General features: G+C 32.7%; 1 protein-coding gene across 2 annotated transcripts in view; it reads right to left on the bottom strand.

Moving 5' to 3' along the window:
* Nucleotides 1-16914, bottom strand: part of Plxdc2 (plexin domain containing 2) — a 431497-nt gene that overhangs the window by 123369 nt on the left and 291214 nt on the right. For both annotated transcript variants that reach the window (XM_077802504.1, XM_026402387.2), the window contains one exon: nucleotides 2310-2432. In XM_077802504.1, the coding sequence (XP_077658630.1) occupies nucleotides 2310-2432 (123 nt within the window). The remainder of the gene's footprint in view (nucleotides 1-2309; nucleotides 2433-16914) is intronic.

The raw sequence follows: 16914 nt of genomic DNA, 5'->3' as shown, positions 1-16914 counted from the left end.
CTAGATAAGGCTTCTTATCACTGGTAAGAATTATACTGTTATTGTTTGCTACCCATGAGTCAACAGGTTATTTTTCTAGTAAAAAGGATTACTTTTAATAGCTTTCTCTTTTTGTGCATTAATATTCTGTGACTCAGACAGCCTTTATCATTCAGGCTGACTATAACAACTGGAAGCATCAACTCATAATTTTTTAAATCTAGTGCTTTTAATATTACAGAAATATCCTCTAAGAAGAAATTTTCTACTCTGTTGCTGTCTCCTCTAGAGATGCTTTGCTTGGCTAAATGCTGAGTTTCCCATTCTCACACATTCTATCAATGATCCTAACCAATGGATGTTGAGAACATTTCATCAAGTTGCCATGTAAAATTCAGGGCTTTGTGAAGAGCATTTCAATATTTAAAAGTGTTTCACTCACTAAAATAAAAACAGCAATTTTTAGCTTTAAATATAATAGTGTAGAAACTCAATATTTCCATTGATGCTATAAAGAAAATTATTTCAACAGGTAAAAGTATATTAATTCTCGAGTACTAATACTTTTATAACTTTTGGAAAGTAAAAACTCATCTTACATATTTAATTTTTCATTTATTCATTCATTGAACATTCATTGTGACTAAGTGGCTATGAAGTTCTAACTCCAGGTCCTAGAGAAAAATTTCTTAAGAATACCCAGTCTTTGTTTTCAAGGAATTTAGGGTTCAGTTGGCGTGGTATACATTAAATTTTAAAAGTGATTTAAACGAAAGTAAAATTGAAATATTAAGAGCATCATAGGAACAGAGTATATGAGAGAATATATAAGGGGAGAAAGTTATTTAATATAACTATGATTTTGATGCTAATAACATATAAACTTAGTCAACAAAATCTTGTGCTCATGAATGAATGCCCTTAGCATAACCTAGTGAGTGGTGGGGCTTAGCTAATCATGAACTATTATCAAGTTATTTCTTATTTACTTGGAATGGATGCCTAACATGATTCTGTGTGAGATCATGAAATGAGCTTCAGATAAGTTTTGGGCTATAATTATGCCTCAAGTATACTTAAAATCTACTCAAACATCCTCAGGCATTACAAACTCAAGAGTTAAAACAACAACAACAACAAAACAAGGTAGGAGAGTTGATAGGATGTATCAGTTCTGAAAAACAGGGAGAAATAATTATTATGGCTAATACATATAGCCATTTAATGTTGAATACATTTTGATGTCATTCAGATTGTTCTGTGGTTTTCCCAAGGTTTCCATCTAAGGTTAGTTTCCTTATTCCTTTTTCTTTTGCTATTTTAACCTCTGATATGGCTCCACCTCACTCATTGTGATTGTTTTTTTGCAAAATGATCATCTTTCCCTAAGGCTGCTGTCACCATCTAATCTATATCACCCAGTAGTAATTTCTTCCTTGAATGCCAGAAATAAGACAAAAGTAGAAATAAATTTGTTTACCCTAAAGGAGTCTACTATTTTCAGTGATGAAACTGTCATTTGACCAAATATATACCATTTTTGTATTCTAAAGAGTACAGAAAATTTTCTTTATTTTTTCCAGTGCAAAAATCTTCTTTGCCTATATATTTTTTTTTCTCTGTCAAGGAAATGTATAGCTAAAAATTCATTTATGTCTCTAAGATATTGAATTTGTTATTTAGTAGTATTTAATGGTACATTATACATTTTCTCTACCTTATATGTTCCCAAAAGAAATACAGGGATAGAACAAAGTCAAGACACTTGGTCAGTCTTAACAGGATCTATTTCATATTTTAAAATCAGGAAATTTCTAAAGTGTACTTTAAATAGCTACTACCTTACTTTTTAAAAAGGTATACTCATCTTATAGATACATAGAATTCATAAATTTTGGAAATTTAATATCCATATGCCACTTACCTCTACTTGAAGATTAGAATCAGCAGAATTATACTTAGTTGCATTTTTTTAAATAGGAAGGATTTATTTAAAATAGTAGCAAATAAATGCATTTGCTTTGTCTGAGGTACTGTCTGTAGGAACTCATTTATTATAGTGAATAACAGAAGCTAATAAACATTGTTGAATGAGCAACTGAAGGAATAAATAAATGAATGTCATTTGACCATACACTTTACATCACATCTTTAAAGTTAACAGGGCAACATATGTTGTTTCAGGACATTTGCATCAAGTGATTTACAAATCTAATCAATCTAAACAACAAGAACAAAAAAGAAAAAGCCCCACAAAAATATTAACATGATTCTGTAGCTTGATGTTTAAAAATATAAATTCAACAAGAAGTAGGCTATGCGATACATACCATTATCAAAATATCTAACTGTTGAATTTCTGGAAACACTGGGATCAAAATTTGCCATTAAAGGTGCTATGTACTGTGTGGCTGTTAGCATCCGATGCACAACTTCTCCAGTGTATATGAAACCTATGATTAGAAAAATAGAAAATATATTAAATAAATAAGTTCAGATAAAATTGTAATTAGAATGCCTCCAACACAATTGTAATCCTATTTTGGAAATAAAATATAGTAGCTATATGAAAAAGGAACACAATATCTTTAATGTCTGATTGACAACACTTGGTCTGGGTAAAGTAACAATTTTCATATGATTTGGAAGTAACTTGCAGACCATTAAATCATAATTCTGTGATAGGTGCAATTTTAATTGTGAGGAAAGTAACTATTGTCCCAAAGAGATTATTTGTCTGAGAAATGCTATTAAACTACTATAAGTAATTCAAATATTTAATTTTTTATTCTTAGTCCCTTCATATTTTAACACTGGCCTAACATATAAGTCCTTTGTAGAAGTGAATTTGTTTTCAAAATAGCTTTTTGGTTTCTCTTAAACTATAATCTCAGTGTAGGAAGTTTAAGAAATCACACTTCTTGATAAAATGCAGAAATGTTTTTTGTCTGTTTTTTTTTTTTGAAAGTGGCTAAATACCCATGACAAAGCTTTCAAATTTCTCAGATTACTCAAGTCTTTATAATACTATGACCACATCAAGAAGATAAGATCTATGTTTGCAGATAAGATGGTCAATTATTGACGATGTACAAATGCCTCTACATTTAGACAGTTATCAGTGTCAGCCTACGTTAGCAGCTGGAGAATGAGAGGGAATTTACTATGGAGGACTTAGATTTGAATTAACTTTCAATAGCTACTGTGTTACAACTCTAACCCACTTTCAATTATTCACACTACATTTATTTACTTTGTGGATTATCCATGACAAATTGGTAATCCTATACTGGCTTCTTGCCTCCAGGGTCTGTGGCTGCCTGAATGAAGAGTCCATTCAGGGAATGCTAACTGATTTTAATATGAACTTAAGAAACACACATTGAGAATAAACATGCAAATGGGAATGCGTACACAATTTTAAAAAATAAAATGTGAAGCAAATTATTTTTGACAATTCAATTATAATGTTTTAGCAATTATGAGTTAACTAGATATGACTCTTATAGATCATTTTTCAATTTTCACAAGAATTAATAAAACATATAAGATTTAAAAAAAATCTTACAAAACTGTGTAGTATTGAAGACTCAGAAAATGTTAAACTTTGCTATCTTACTTTATGACAGAAATGAAGATTTCATTGGAATATTGTGCTGTTTATGGTTTAAAATTCTTCGGCTGGATTTGTGACTCAGTGGTAGAGCACTTGTCCAGCATGTGTGGGTTTGATTCTCAGCACCACAAAAAAATAAATAAATAAAGTTATTATGTCCATCTACTGTTAAAAATATGTTTAAATAATTCTAACATGTAATTTCTAGATAAGTCATTCTAGAATCAAATCTAGTTATTTACAGATTTGAGAGTTTTTTGTTAAACACAAACAAATATATTTTTACTAATAGCAATTTATGATGTTATAATCATTGCATTTATTATATTTCCCTCTAGATTTTCAGTCATACCCTTAATGTTCAAAGTCCAATATCACCTCCTTAAAATTATGAACATGAAGAGCAAATATTTATCAGTAGGAATGACTTATTTTTCCTATCTTTACCAGTATACACTTATAATTTCATGATTTAAATGGATATAGAATGCCTACAGGTATAATCTTTAAGAAAACTGTTGAATTAGACTCTGAAAGTTCCCTCAGAGAGAATAGTTCCAAATAGTTATTTTCCTGCTCTATATTCTCTATATGCTTAGTACAAAGGGCAGCCATTCAAGGCTGCAAGATAATTTTCAATTGGTACAAAATCTATTCACCAAAACAACTATTTAAGAAAAGCTTTGGTAATTCCTAGAATTAAAGAGTTGTAAAATGTAGCACCACCAATGAATTCAGAAGCTTAATTCTTTTTTTTTCTCTTTCAGTAAAAAAAAATTTTTATTGTCACATAATATCTGTATGTATCCATGTGGTACAATGTGATGTTTTAATTCATGTATATATTGGGTAATGCTCATCTCTATAATTAGCATATGTATCACCTTAAACTTTTATCATTTCTTTATACTGGATACATTCAAAATCTCCTATTTTGAAATAGATAAGGCATTATTGTTAATTATACAATAATTAATTACACCATACTGGGCCTTAGTACTCCAGAATTCATTTTTTTTTCCATTTTAACTGTAACATTAGACATGTTGACTAATCTCTTCCTCTTCCTCCTTCTCCTGCTTTTCTCAGTCTCTGATAACCACTATTCTTCTCTCAACTTGTATTAAATAAACTTTTTAAGATTTCATGTACATAATTATTAATATAAATATTTAAAATAAATAAGATATCTCCATTTGTGCCTCAATATTTCTATATAGATTTGGCAAGGAATTACTCTCTGTTATCCATAATTCAGTTTTCAGATCAGGGAATCATTAATAACTGCTTCCTTTAAAAAGAAAAAATGTTTTTCAGCACTATGATTTTCCATATTTCAAAAGCTTAATTTCAAATAGTATCTAAGTAAAAATACAAGAGAATTTGATAACAGTAAAAACATAGAGTTCTTTGCACTTTCATTATCATAACATTAAAATAAATCACAACTCCTATTACTACAAGTACTGCCATTGCTGCAACAACAGTGAATGAGAAACAGTGACCATGCTTGATAACACATCTGTCACTACTAACACTAATACCCCTGTTCACACCACCAAGGGGCAATGTGAAAATAACATGAGGATGAAGGAAAAAAAAAGCACTACTCTGAAAAATGAATAATCCAGGGAATACCTTGTTTTTCTTTCTTGGTCACATTGAAAATCATTTCTATAAATAACTCAGGTTAGATTTTTGGTTGGTTGTTCTTGGTGGTACTTGAGGTTGAACCCAGGGGTGCTCTACCCCTGCGCTAATCTCCAGCCCATTTTAAAATTTTATTCTGAGATAGGGTCTTGCTAAGTTGCCCAACTTGCATTCTTCCTGCCTCTGCCTCTCAAGTAGCTAAGTTTAGAGATATGGGCCACCAAACTGGGCTTTCATAGGTTAGTTGTTTTTTTAAATTAATTTTTAAAATTTATATATGACAGCAGATGCATTATGATTCTTATTACACATACAGAGCACAATTTTTCATACCCCTGGTTGTATACAAAGTATATTCACACCAATTTGTGTCTTCATACATTTACTTCGGATAATAATGTCCACATTCCATCATCATTTCTAAGCCCATGCCCCTTCTCTTTCCTTCCTATCCCTCTGCCCTTCCTCTCCCACCCCTCTGCCCTATCTAGAGTTCATTTATTCCTCCCATACTCTACCTCCTTACCCCACTATGAATCAGCCTCCTTATATCAGAAAAAACATTCAGCATTTGGTTTTTTGGGATTGGCTAATTTCACTTAGTATTATCTTCTCTAACTCCATCCATTTACCTACAAATGCCATGATTTTATTCTCTTTTATTGCTAAGTAATATTCCATTGTGTATACATGACACTTTTAAAAAAAATCAATTGACAATAGCTAAACTGTGGAACCAACCTAGGTTAGTTCTTAATGACTAAGAAGTAAAACATCTCATTCTAGCAATAGTTCTTAATTTTCTAGATTTACAAACTACCACTTTAGCAGTAGTAATAACTGAGTGGCAAGTAAACTTACTAGCTTGCTAAGAGAAGGGAAATGTAATTACATATTGAATAAGAACCAGCTATATAAAATTAATGTAATGAAATTTGTCCAAAGCAGTAAAGGTACTTATAGCTACCAACATCCTATTTACACATTTATCTCTTTTCTTTGGTTACCATGGGGCATACCCAGTTGTAGAGGAAAAAAAAAATTCTAGTGCTTCATATAAAATATATTAAATAACATTTAAATATATTTAAGCAATACATTTTAATTGTTTTCTTCCAATGTCTTTGTAGCCATTTAAAGGATTAATCATAAAATTCCTTCACTCATTATGTCCTTGTCATATAAATAGTAGCCACATTTCTTGTCATAAGATTTGTTGAAAACTTGTTGTTATCCTGATAATTTGGGACTCAGAAAATATCTTCCATTAAAAGAACCAAATGAAAAAAAAAAAAAAAAAAAGCAAGCCTGCTTTGCCCTTTGAATCTTTAACAATAGCTAACACACTGAGTTTCCAAACCTCAAGTCAAGTTCTGACTGAGTTCAGGTGTCATCAGTAGTTTTGTTCTTTGCACCTTGAAGGATCTCTTGGGACTGCTTTTTGTAAGTGGTCTCTAAAAATCTGAATCATTCTTTTGAAATATGTAAACCCCTTTGTTATGGTTTAGACCTGGGATGTCCCTGGAGGGATCCTGTGGCGACTTGGCCCCAAACGTATCAGTGTTCAGAGATGGGGCCTTTGGGAAATAACTGGATCTAATCTCCTCTGTGGATTAATCCACTTGATAGGTTACTAGTGGATTAATAACCTAATTGGGAGGTAGAACTTAGTTCAAGGAAGTAGGTAACTGGAGGCCTGATTTGGAAGGGTTTCTCTTATCCCAGGCCCTTTCCCCCATCTCTTGCTTCCATGCTATCACGAGCAGAACAGATTTCCTCTGGTGCACCCATCTACCATGATGCTCTGACTTCAGTTCTTTTCAGGCCTAGAGCAACAAAGCCAGGTGACCATGGAGTGAAACCTTTGAAACCACGAGCCAAAATAAACCTTTCCTCTTCTAAGTTGTTTATGTCAAGTAGCTCAGTCACAGAGGCAAAAGGCTGATAGCCACTTACAGGTCATTTGAGGATTTTACTTATTTTATTTTAGTATTTATTTATTTATTATAGGTTCTATCAGAAATAAATCACATTCAATGATTATGATTTATTAATCACTGATACATATACATTAACCAGAAATATTATTGGGGTAATAATGTGATAATTGTGTTAATAATGAAATTAACCAATCTCTATATAGATCTTTACTAATTACATTAGTTTCATGTGCTCACTTTACTTTATCCTCACAATAATTCAAAAAGAATGTTGGTTTTATTATTATCTCTATTTATTCGATGAAGTATTTAATAAGACTGGGTAATTTGCCCTAGGTCATATAGCTATAATAGGTCTCATGATTCCAAAATATAGGGATCTTCATGGCATATTGTAGAATTTATTGAGTCCACTTTTGTGTGAGGTATTTTGGAGAACAGAAAGTTAGGTGTTATTCCTTTGACTTCTCTTGAGATCACATCCTCAAGTTAAAAATTCCCAGAAGCACATACTGTCCCTCACTGGATTTTACACTTAAGAAAAAAAATGTGTTCTCTTTGTGTGAAATTTCAAGCATGTATTCTTAGAGCAGAATTGGAATCACCTCAAATTCTGCTATGTTTATTGTATTGCTGAAGTGTCTGTTTTTTTAATTGGAAGATATTATAAATAGGTTTAAATTAGATTCCTCTATTGTAACCCAACAAATGAGACTAAAATTGGTGGGGGAATTACATACAATGAGAGAATTTATTTCACAAGAGAGTTAAATTATTTCCTGGTGTTTTAACTAAGTTTTTTAACTCCTCTGTGCCTCAGTTACAGAATCTGTAAAATGAAAGTATAATGGAATTAGTGTAGATGAAAAGCATCCAAAAAGAATGTTGAAAATTAAAATCAGCAAAAACCCAGACCATCATTTAAATTCCCTGTAATTTTCACCCTTCAATATCTTTTCTATGTAATTCATACTAGTTGATTGTAGAATTACACTAGGATGCTTATATAACTTTAAAATTGAACTTCAGATTGAGTATAAGATATGTTTATCTGCTTTATTCCTGGTTGGGTTAGGGTGCACCATTGGAATTAACTGCAAGGCAATAGATAATAAAATCACTTACTGTCCACAGCTTTTAATTTGAACATCTTTCTTTATATTCTGATAGAACAGGCACCTTGTAAAAATATTAACCTCCTATTGGTTGCAAATGGTTGTTTCATTTAATTGAAAGTGTCATGGTAATAAAGGAAGCCAGAAAAAGGCTATAACTGCCTGTGAAACATTCTATAAAACTTGAATGTACAAGGGGCTACAGAAAATATTCTACTTCATCATCTTTCAGTTGCTATTTCTGACCCCAGAGGCAAGGTTAGAACTAATCCGTATGCCTGGAGGGCACTAAACATTTGTAGTTAATTACTGCTTTTAGAGTACAAATAACAATGGCCCATGTCACTTTTGTCACCTGGGTTATGACATGGGTCCTGTGATGTCTACCCATTAACAGAATAGATATAAAATTTACAGATGAGATCTGGAGAATCGTTTGCTTTTTCTGATTTCTCATTAACCTCAAATGTGATAGGTTCTGCTTCCATTCATGAAAAAAAATAAATGAATTAGCTGGATGTTGTATGTTGCTCTTGTTTTGTCAACTGTTCAGTGTTGTTGGCAGACAGTTTGCTTGAAGCAAACCAATGAAATCTGAGAGTAGTTCAACTTTTTGATTTTTCACAAATTGCATTTTATAAGTCATAATATAGATTTTACATCCTATAAACTACCTGCTGTAAGGTAATATTTCAAAAGGCTTGATCACAGAGGTTTATGAAAGTAATGGGGTACACACCGCTAGTGAACTGGAATGTGCTATGCAATGTCAGGGTTTGACTTAGGTTGTGAACTGTTGTTTCCTTGAGTAGATGTTGGTTGGAGCTTGGTGAATGTACCAAGATTGGATCCAAAGGCACAGCACAGGACAGCTGCTGCAGTCAGGCACTAGGCCCATCCACTCTGTGACACAGTCAGCCAGCCTTAGGCCACCAGCAGCAAGCCCTCCCACAGACTCCAACGGCCACCTGCTCATAATTCATGTTTCGGCCGAATAAAGGGTATTCCTTGCCAAAATCAGTCTGTAAAGAGTGACAGAATTTACTGTTTCTTCAAATGCACAAACACGAAAATAAGGGAACAAGATCACAAATAATCAAGGTAATATAACAGTACCAAAGTAACCAAATAAAAACGCATAATAGATCCAAATAACTGGAGACTGCAAAATGCCAGAAAAATAAATCAAAATGATTATCTTAAAGGATCTCAATGAGGCAAGAATGTAGCTCTTGCTACATTGGTTGTTTAACAATGCAGGAAGCCCTGGGCTTCATCCCTAGCACTGTCAAAAGCCAGGGTTGGGAGGCGGAAGAAATTATAAGAATTTAAATGAGCTCAATGAACTATAAGAGAACACAAAAAACTGATATCAGGAAAGCAATATGTGAATAAAATAAGTTTAACAAAGAGAAATCACCAAAAAGAACCAAATAAAAATTCTAGAGCTGAAGATCACATTGACAGAATTTTAAAATAACATCCTTAGAAAATTTCAACACCAGATTCAATCAAGCCAAAGAAAGAGTCATGGAGTCATTGAGTTTGAAGAAAGGTCATTAAAAATTATCCAGAAAAATAAAAAGAAAAAAGATGAAAAAGAATGAAGAAATTCTACATGACTTATGGTATGTAACGAAGCAAATCAAAAACACAAACTGGGAATTCCAGGAGGAAATAAGAATGAAAAAGAAGCCAGAAATCTTACTTGTAGGAATAATGATAGAAAATTTTCCAAATTTTGAGAGACAAATGAACAACAAAATTCACAAAGACTAAAGAACTCCAACTAGATTAAACATAAAGAGATCATCATGAAGACATGATCAAATTCTCAAAAGTCAAAGATAAAGAGAGAATTTTTTAGACAAAAGGAAAGCTAGTTATTAAATATCAGGTCACATTTATCTGGCTATCAGAAGATTCCTCAGCAAAAATATTACAGGGCAGGAGAGAGTAAGATGATATATTCAAAGTGTTGAAAAACAAAATAAAACACAAAACAAAGCAAACAAAAACATGGCCATACAAGAAAACTATACCCAGCTAAACTGACTTTCATAAATGAACCAGAGATAAAGGCATTACCAGACAAACAAAAGCAAGAGAGTTCCTCACCATTTTTAACTATTTCATAAACTTATTCAAGTTGAAATTATGCTAAAAACATAGAAACATACAAAAGAATAAAAGTCACAGAAAAGATCAGAATGTAGACAAACTCAGCACCGTTCAGTAAAGATGGTACATAAATCACTTTTAACTGAAGAATAAAATTTAAAAGAAGTCTTAGAAATAACTCTAATAGTTAATATGCAATACAAAAAGATGAAAATTATGATATCAGTTACATAAAATATAAGAAGAGAAGTTAAAATGTGAAGTTTTCATAAAAAGCAGAAATTATAAATTTAAACTATACTGCTATGACTTGAAGATATTTTACATAAGATTTAAGGTAACCATAAGAAAATGCTGGTAGAAAAAACACAAAGCAAAAGAAAGGAATCAAAGATAACACTACAAAAATAATTGAATAACAAAGAAAGTCAGCAAGAGAGGAAGAACTAAGAAGGGATTATCAAACATTTAGAAAATAATTAACAAAATGTCAATAGTCATTCCTACTAATGATTGCTTTAAATGTGTGAATTACATGCTCTAATCAAAAGACATAGATGACTACATGGATAAAAAACAAAATCTGACTTTATGCTGCCTATGAGAAACTTATCTTAAGGACACACATATGTCCAATGTGAAAGAACGGGAAAAAAAATCCCCAGAAATGATAACTATATAGAGATGGCTATATTTAAATCAGACAAAAAAGGCTTTAATCCATGTCCCATCATCCGATACCATAAAAACTTAATTGAGCAATTTTATAGTACTGATATTAAAACCTATAAAACCTAATATCAGTACTATATCAACTGGTTTTATAGGTTTTAATATCAGTACTATATTTAGGATGATGGAACATAATGGGTTAAATCAGAAACTTTCACAAGAGGTAAAGAAAGTCATTACATAATAATAATGGGGTCAATTCAACAAAAGGACATAACAATATATATGCCCCTAACATTGAGAACATAAATATATAAATATTAACAGAACCAGAAAATGACATAGATGGCAATACTACAAATAGGAAGGAATTTAAATTCTCCACTTTAAACATCTAACAGATCATCTAGGCATGAGGAAACAGAGAACTTGAACTGTACTGTAGACCAAATAGAACTAATAAACATATTCCATTTAATAGCAGCAGAATGCACATTCTGTTTAAGTACACATGAAACATTCTTTAGGATAGATTATATGTTACATTAAAAAAAATTTTCACTGTCCTTGCTAATCCCCTGCCCCCTCCTTTTCCCTCCCACCCCTCTTCCCTACCTAGAATTCATCTAATCCTTCCATGCTCCCCCTCCTTACCCTACCAGTCTCCTTATATCAGAGAAAGCATTCATTTTTTTTTATTTTTGGGATTAGCTAAATTCACTTAGCATTATATTTTCCAACTCCGCCCATTTACCTGCAAATGCCATGAATTTATTTGCTTTTAATGCTGAGTAAAATTCCATTGTGTATAAATGCCACATTTTTTTTATCCATTCATCCATTGAAGGGCTTCTAGGTTGGCTCCATAGTTTAGCTATTGTGAATTGTGCTGCTATAAACATTGATGTGGCTGTGTCCCTGTAGTATGCTGCTTTTAAGTCATTTGGGTATAGTCTGAGGAAAGGGATAGCTGGGTCAAATGGTGGTTCCATTCCCAGATTTCCAAGGAATCCCCATATTGCTTTCCATATTAGCTACACTAGTTTGCAGTCCCACCAGCAATGTATGAGTGTACCTTATTCCCCACATCCTCGCCAACACTAATTGTTGTTTGTCTTCATAATAGCTGCCAAGTACATATATAAAGACTCGAACATGGGTGTCAACATACTTTATATACAAACAGAGATATGAAAATTGTGGTATATATTTGTAATAAAAATTGTAATACAAAAAAGTACACTTATAAAGGCATGAATTGGCATGAACATACTTTATATACAAAGATATGAAAAATTGTGCTCTATATGTGTAATAAGAATTGTAATACATTCTGCTGTCCTGTATTTAAAAATATAAAATCAATAAAAAGAAGAAAAAAGAGTTTTAACAGACTTAAAAAGACAGAAGACATATCTAGTATCTTTTCTGACCATGAATGATATGAAATTAGAAACCAACAGCAAGAAAAAAAAAGTGGAAAATTTATAGATATACAGAAATCAAAAAGCACATTCCTGAATCATCAACTGGTCAAAAAATAAATCAAAAGGGAAATCAACAAATATCCTGAGACAAATGAAAATGCAAACACATATTTCCAAATTTATGGAATGCAGATAAAGCAATATTAAGACAGTATTTTGTAACAATAATTGAGTCTAAAGAAAAAAAAAGATCTCAGAAAAATAACCTAAAATGACACCTCAAGGAAATAGGAAAAGGAAAAACAAATAAGCCTATGATTTACAGAAGAATGGAACTATAAAGAATCAAAGCAGAAGTGAATGAAATGTATGCTGAAAAACCTATAGAAAAGATCAATGAGGCCAATTAAAGAAAATTAAAAGCCCAGGAATAAGTCTAATCATTTACAGTTTTTGATCATTGACAAAGGTGCCAGTAACTCACAACAGGGGAAAGGTATAGTCTCTTCAACAATGTTGCTAGAAAAACTTGGTATCCACATGTAGAAGAATGAAATTGGACATTATCTTACTCCACATACAAAAATCAATGCAAAACAGAATGAAGACTTACAATTACTAGACTAAAATATGGGGGAATTTTTTCTTGAAATTAATGTGCACCTTATTGTTTTTTCTTTTTTCTTTTTTAAAATATAACCTCAACCCCATTTGCATAGGCAACAAAAGCAAAACATTAGACAAGACAAATACAGGATTTTATCAAACTAAAAAGATTCTTCTTCTCAGCAAAGGGGGGGAACAATCAACAGAATGACAAGTCAATCTACAGAAAAACAGAAAATATTATCAAACCACTTATCCTTAAAGAGGTTATTATACAAAATATATAAGAAACTCAAACAACTTTGTAACAAGAAAAAAATAACCTGATTAAATGGGCAAAGGACCTGCATAGACATTTTTCAAAAGAAGACAATATATCTTAATGGCTAACAGGTATGTGAGAAAGGGCTCAGCATCACCGATTCTTAGAAAAATGCAAATTAAAATCAGAATATGATATTACTTTATACCTATTTGACAGATCATTATCAAAAAGAGGGGAGTTAACAAACGTTGGCAAGGATGCAGAAAAAAATAAAGGGAAGCCTTGAAGATTGTTCATGGGGATGTAAATGAGTAGAGTCATTATGGAAATGATATGTCAGCTCACCCTCAAATTAAAAAAGAGCTACCATATGACCCCAAAATCCCATTTCTGACTATATACCCAAAGGAAATAAAATAACCATGTCAAAGGAATACCAGAGTAGTATGTGCATTGTAGCATTTTCCATAATAGTCAAGTTATGGGATCAACCTAAGTGTCCATCAGCAGATGAATGGATATAGAAAGTGTTAAACTCAGAAGCAAAGTACAGAATGGTGGTTCCCAGGAGCTTGCAGTGGAGAAAATGGGAAGGTGTTGATCAAAGGGTATAAAGTTTCAGATATGTTGGATGAATAAGTTCTGGAGAGCTGAAAGACTATTACTGGTAGTACAGTATTGTGTACTTGAAATTTGCTAAGGAGAGTATATCTTAAATGTTCTCCCAAAATTTTTTTAAAAAAGGAACTACGTGAGGTGATAGATATATTGATCAGGTTGGTGGTGGCAATCATCTCACATTATATATGGATATCAAAGCACTACATTGTAGATCTTAAATGCATATAACTTTTATTTGTCAGTTACACTTCAATAAAGCTGGGGGGGGGATGTCATCACCTCCAGGAGAAACACAAGACTTACTCCTACGTGGGGAGTAAGAATATGAGTTGCTTTGAATAATTTACAGTCCCAGACCAAAGATACAGAGCTCCTTTTGTCACAAGCTAGACTTAAATATTGCAGTCAAATTTTAGCTTGGAGTTTTATCCTGAGGTCTGCTACATTTTGGGGTACACTGCCCTGTGTTTGCACCAGCTGCTCTCTTGAATCCACCTGCTATCTTAGACTCTGCTCTCTGTGGGTAGCCTTTTGGGAAGACTACATCTTGGCTTTCTGACTTGTGTGTGTTGGATCCCTATGGGGTTTCTGCTTATGTTGCCTGGAAGCTACATAATGCTTTTGGGGTACAGCCTTGTGTGATCAGCTGGGCCTCAATCCAGTCTCTGTTCTGCTCTGGAGAGGAGCTTATTATACATTGCTCTTTCTTTTCCTTAATTTCCAGCACTCACCATCCACCATGAGAAACCAGAATACCTCTCTTCTTTTTCTAAGGACTCAAAGACTATCATTTGATATAATTCTTAAAAATGTAGACTGTATATGTGGCCAGTGGTAAAGCATTTGCATAGCATGAATGAGGTCTTGGGATTGATCCTCAGGACTACATACACAAACCCAGAAACAGGGGCTATATTTTTTGTCTCATCACCAAAGCTTATTGCACTTATTGGATATTTTATAGAACTAAATGTCCTACTATAAAAATTAGGTAAATTAAAAGTAGATGTTATTACAAAGCAGAATCATAGCCCTTTTGGGTTCTTGCCAATTATAATCTATCCAGTCTCTGGTTTATAAAAGCAAATTTTATTCTACATTTTTAAAATGATAATTTCACTCCCCCAGCTTCCTTCTTCAGATGTATTTTCATTTTCCATAATTGTTTAGATGTTCCTAGGACAGAGAAAGATCTCATCCCTAAATTTTACCCGAATTCATGCAAGTCAGGCCATGACACATCCTGACCATGCTGACAGTCTCCTCATTGTCTTTCCCCTTTTCAGTGCAAGAGAAAGACCATTCATCTAGGCAGGAAAGAAGTGAAAAGGAAGAAGTACTTGGTCTCTTGAAGACAGCCATGGGCATTGTACCACGGCCCCCAAGCTAGGGCTGATTCCTTCCTTTTTTTTCTTTCAAAGTAACTCAAGTATCTGAAGTATTTCCTCCATTAGTCTGAGTTTCAATTGTTTTAGCACTTATAGTTCCAACCTATTGGAACTATACCATTAAATATGCTGTGTGTGTGCGTGTGTGAACGTACATACACATATAAATATATATGGTGCATGTATAACAGTTTGTGTATACACAGTGTTACATATATATTGTGCATATGTTATATGTGTGCATACACACATGAGTATGCATAAATAAATGCATTTATATATATGAGAAGGAAAAGTATAGTGGACTCAGCTGTATGACCTCATGTCATCCTTTACTCTCAATGACTTTGCAAATCCTTCTGTAAAATTAGACTGAAATTAACCCCCTTTTAAACAACAGTGAAGATAATACAAAGTCAGCTGCAATTCTACCATTCAACACAAATATGTGAGCATCTGCACTTCAATACCATTTCAAAATTAGAGCTCTATAGACTGCAGTTGCATCAATTTTACTCTTCATCATTGCAATCCTGTGGACATGCTCATGTCCCCCATGTCTGGGGGACACCATTGAGATTCAGTTGGGAGAGTCAGCTTGAGATGTTTCATACTCCTGCACAATGAAGAATGGTCCTATTTAATGCCCATTGCAACAATTACCAACAGTTGAGAAACTGTAAGGTGTTGCTCATTTCAGTAATGGGCTGCCATTGAATGACGCTCTCATTCTCTCTAAATCAAACCCCATTACTACATGAGAAATTTACCTTCAAACTTTATTGATTCTTGCATATTTATTACTGGGTTGTTGCTCTGTTCCCAAATACTTTTTGGATGCTTCTAGTCCAAGGTCAGGTTTTCTCATACATAGATGTATTATTAACACACACTCCTAAATTAATTATCCTAGGTGATTCATTTATCTTCAGTAGTATTAATACTCAGGGAATTTCTGTAGGAAAAGTTATATAGAGAAAGAATTTGGTTTTGAATTTTAAAAAATCTAAATTCAGTTCCTGATATTTAATAATTACATGTTATGAATAAATTATTTAAATGCTCTGATATTTGGACTTATGGCTTTAAAATGGGAATGAGAATAGATTCTCACCAGGAGTGTTACAAGGATTATATGAAACAAGTAATGAAAAAAAAAAAAAAAAACCAACAACAGTATGGCCCCATACCTGGAATAAGTGTCTCCCATCCCCTTTGCCTTTCTCTCTTATCTAAAGTTTCTATTATTTTATCAGAATTACTCAACATCATAATTATGAGCTGACTGTAACCTCATTTCCTTAGGAGTTTCCTAGGGATGGCTTTGGTGAAACGAGTCATTTTTATCCAGTAAATATATATTTTTTTTTTTTGGTCAGAAGGTATTTATTTGACAGGTAATACAACAATTAGATTTTTCTTGTTATTAACAGAATATTTTTTCTTGTGTTTATTTGCATTTATTTATTTATTTTTGTACTAGGGATTGAACCAAGGGTGCTTTACCACTGAGG

The sequence above is a fragment of the Urocitellus parryii genome, chromosome 9 (genome assembly GCF_045843805.1).
Source record: "Urocitellus parryii isolate mUroPar1 chromosome 9, mUroPar1.hap1, whole genome shotgun sequence".
Lineage (NCBI taxonomy): Eukaryota > Metazoa > Chordata > Mammalia > Rodentia > Sciuridae > Urocitellus > Urocitellus parryii.
Note: the sequence above shows the minus strand (reverse complement) of the source record. Positions and strands in the feature narration are given on the sequence as shown.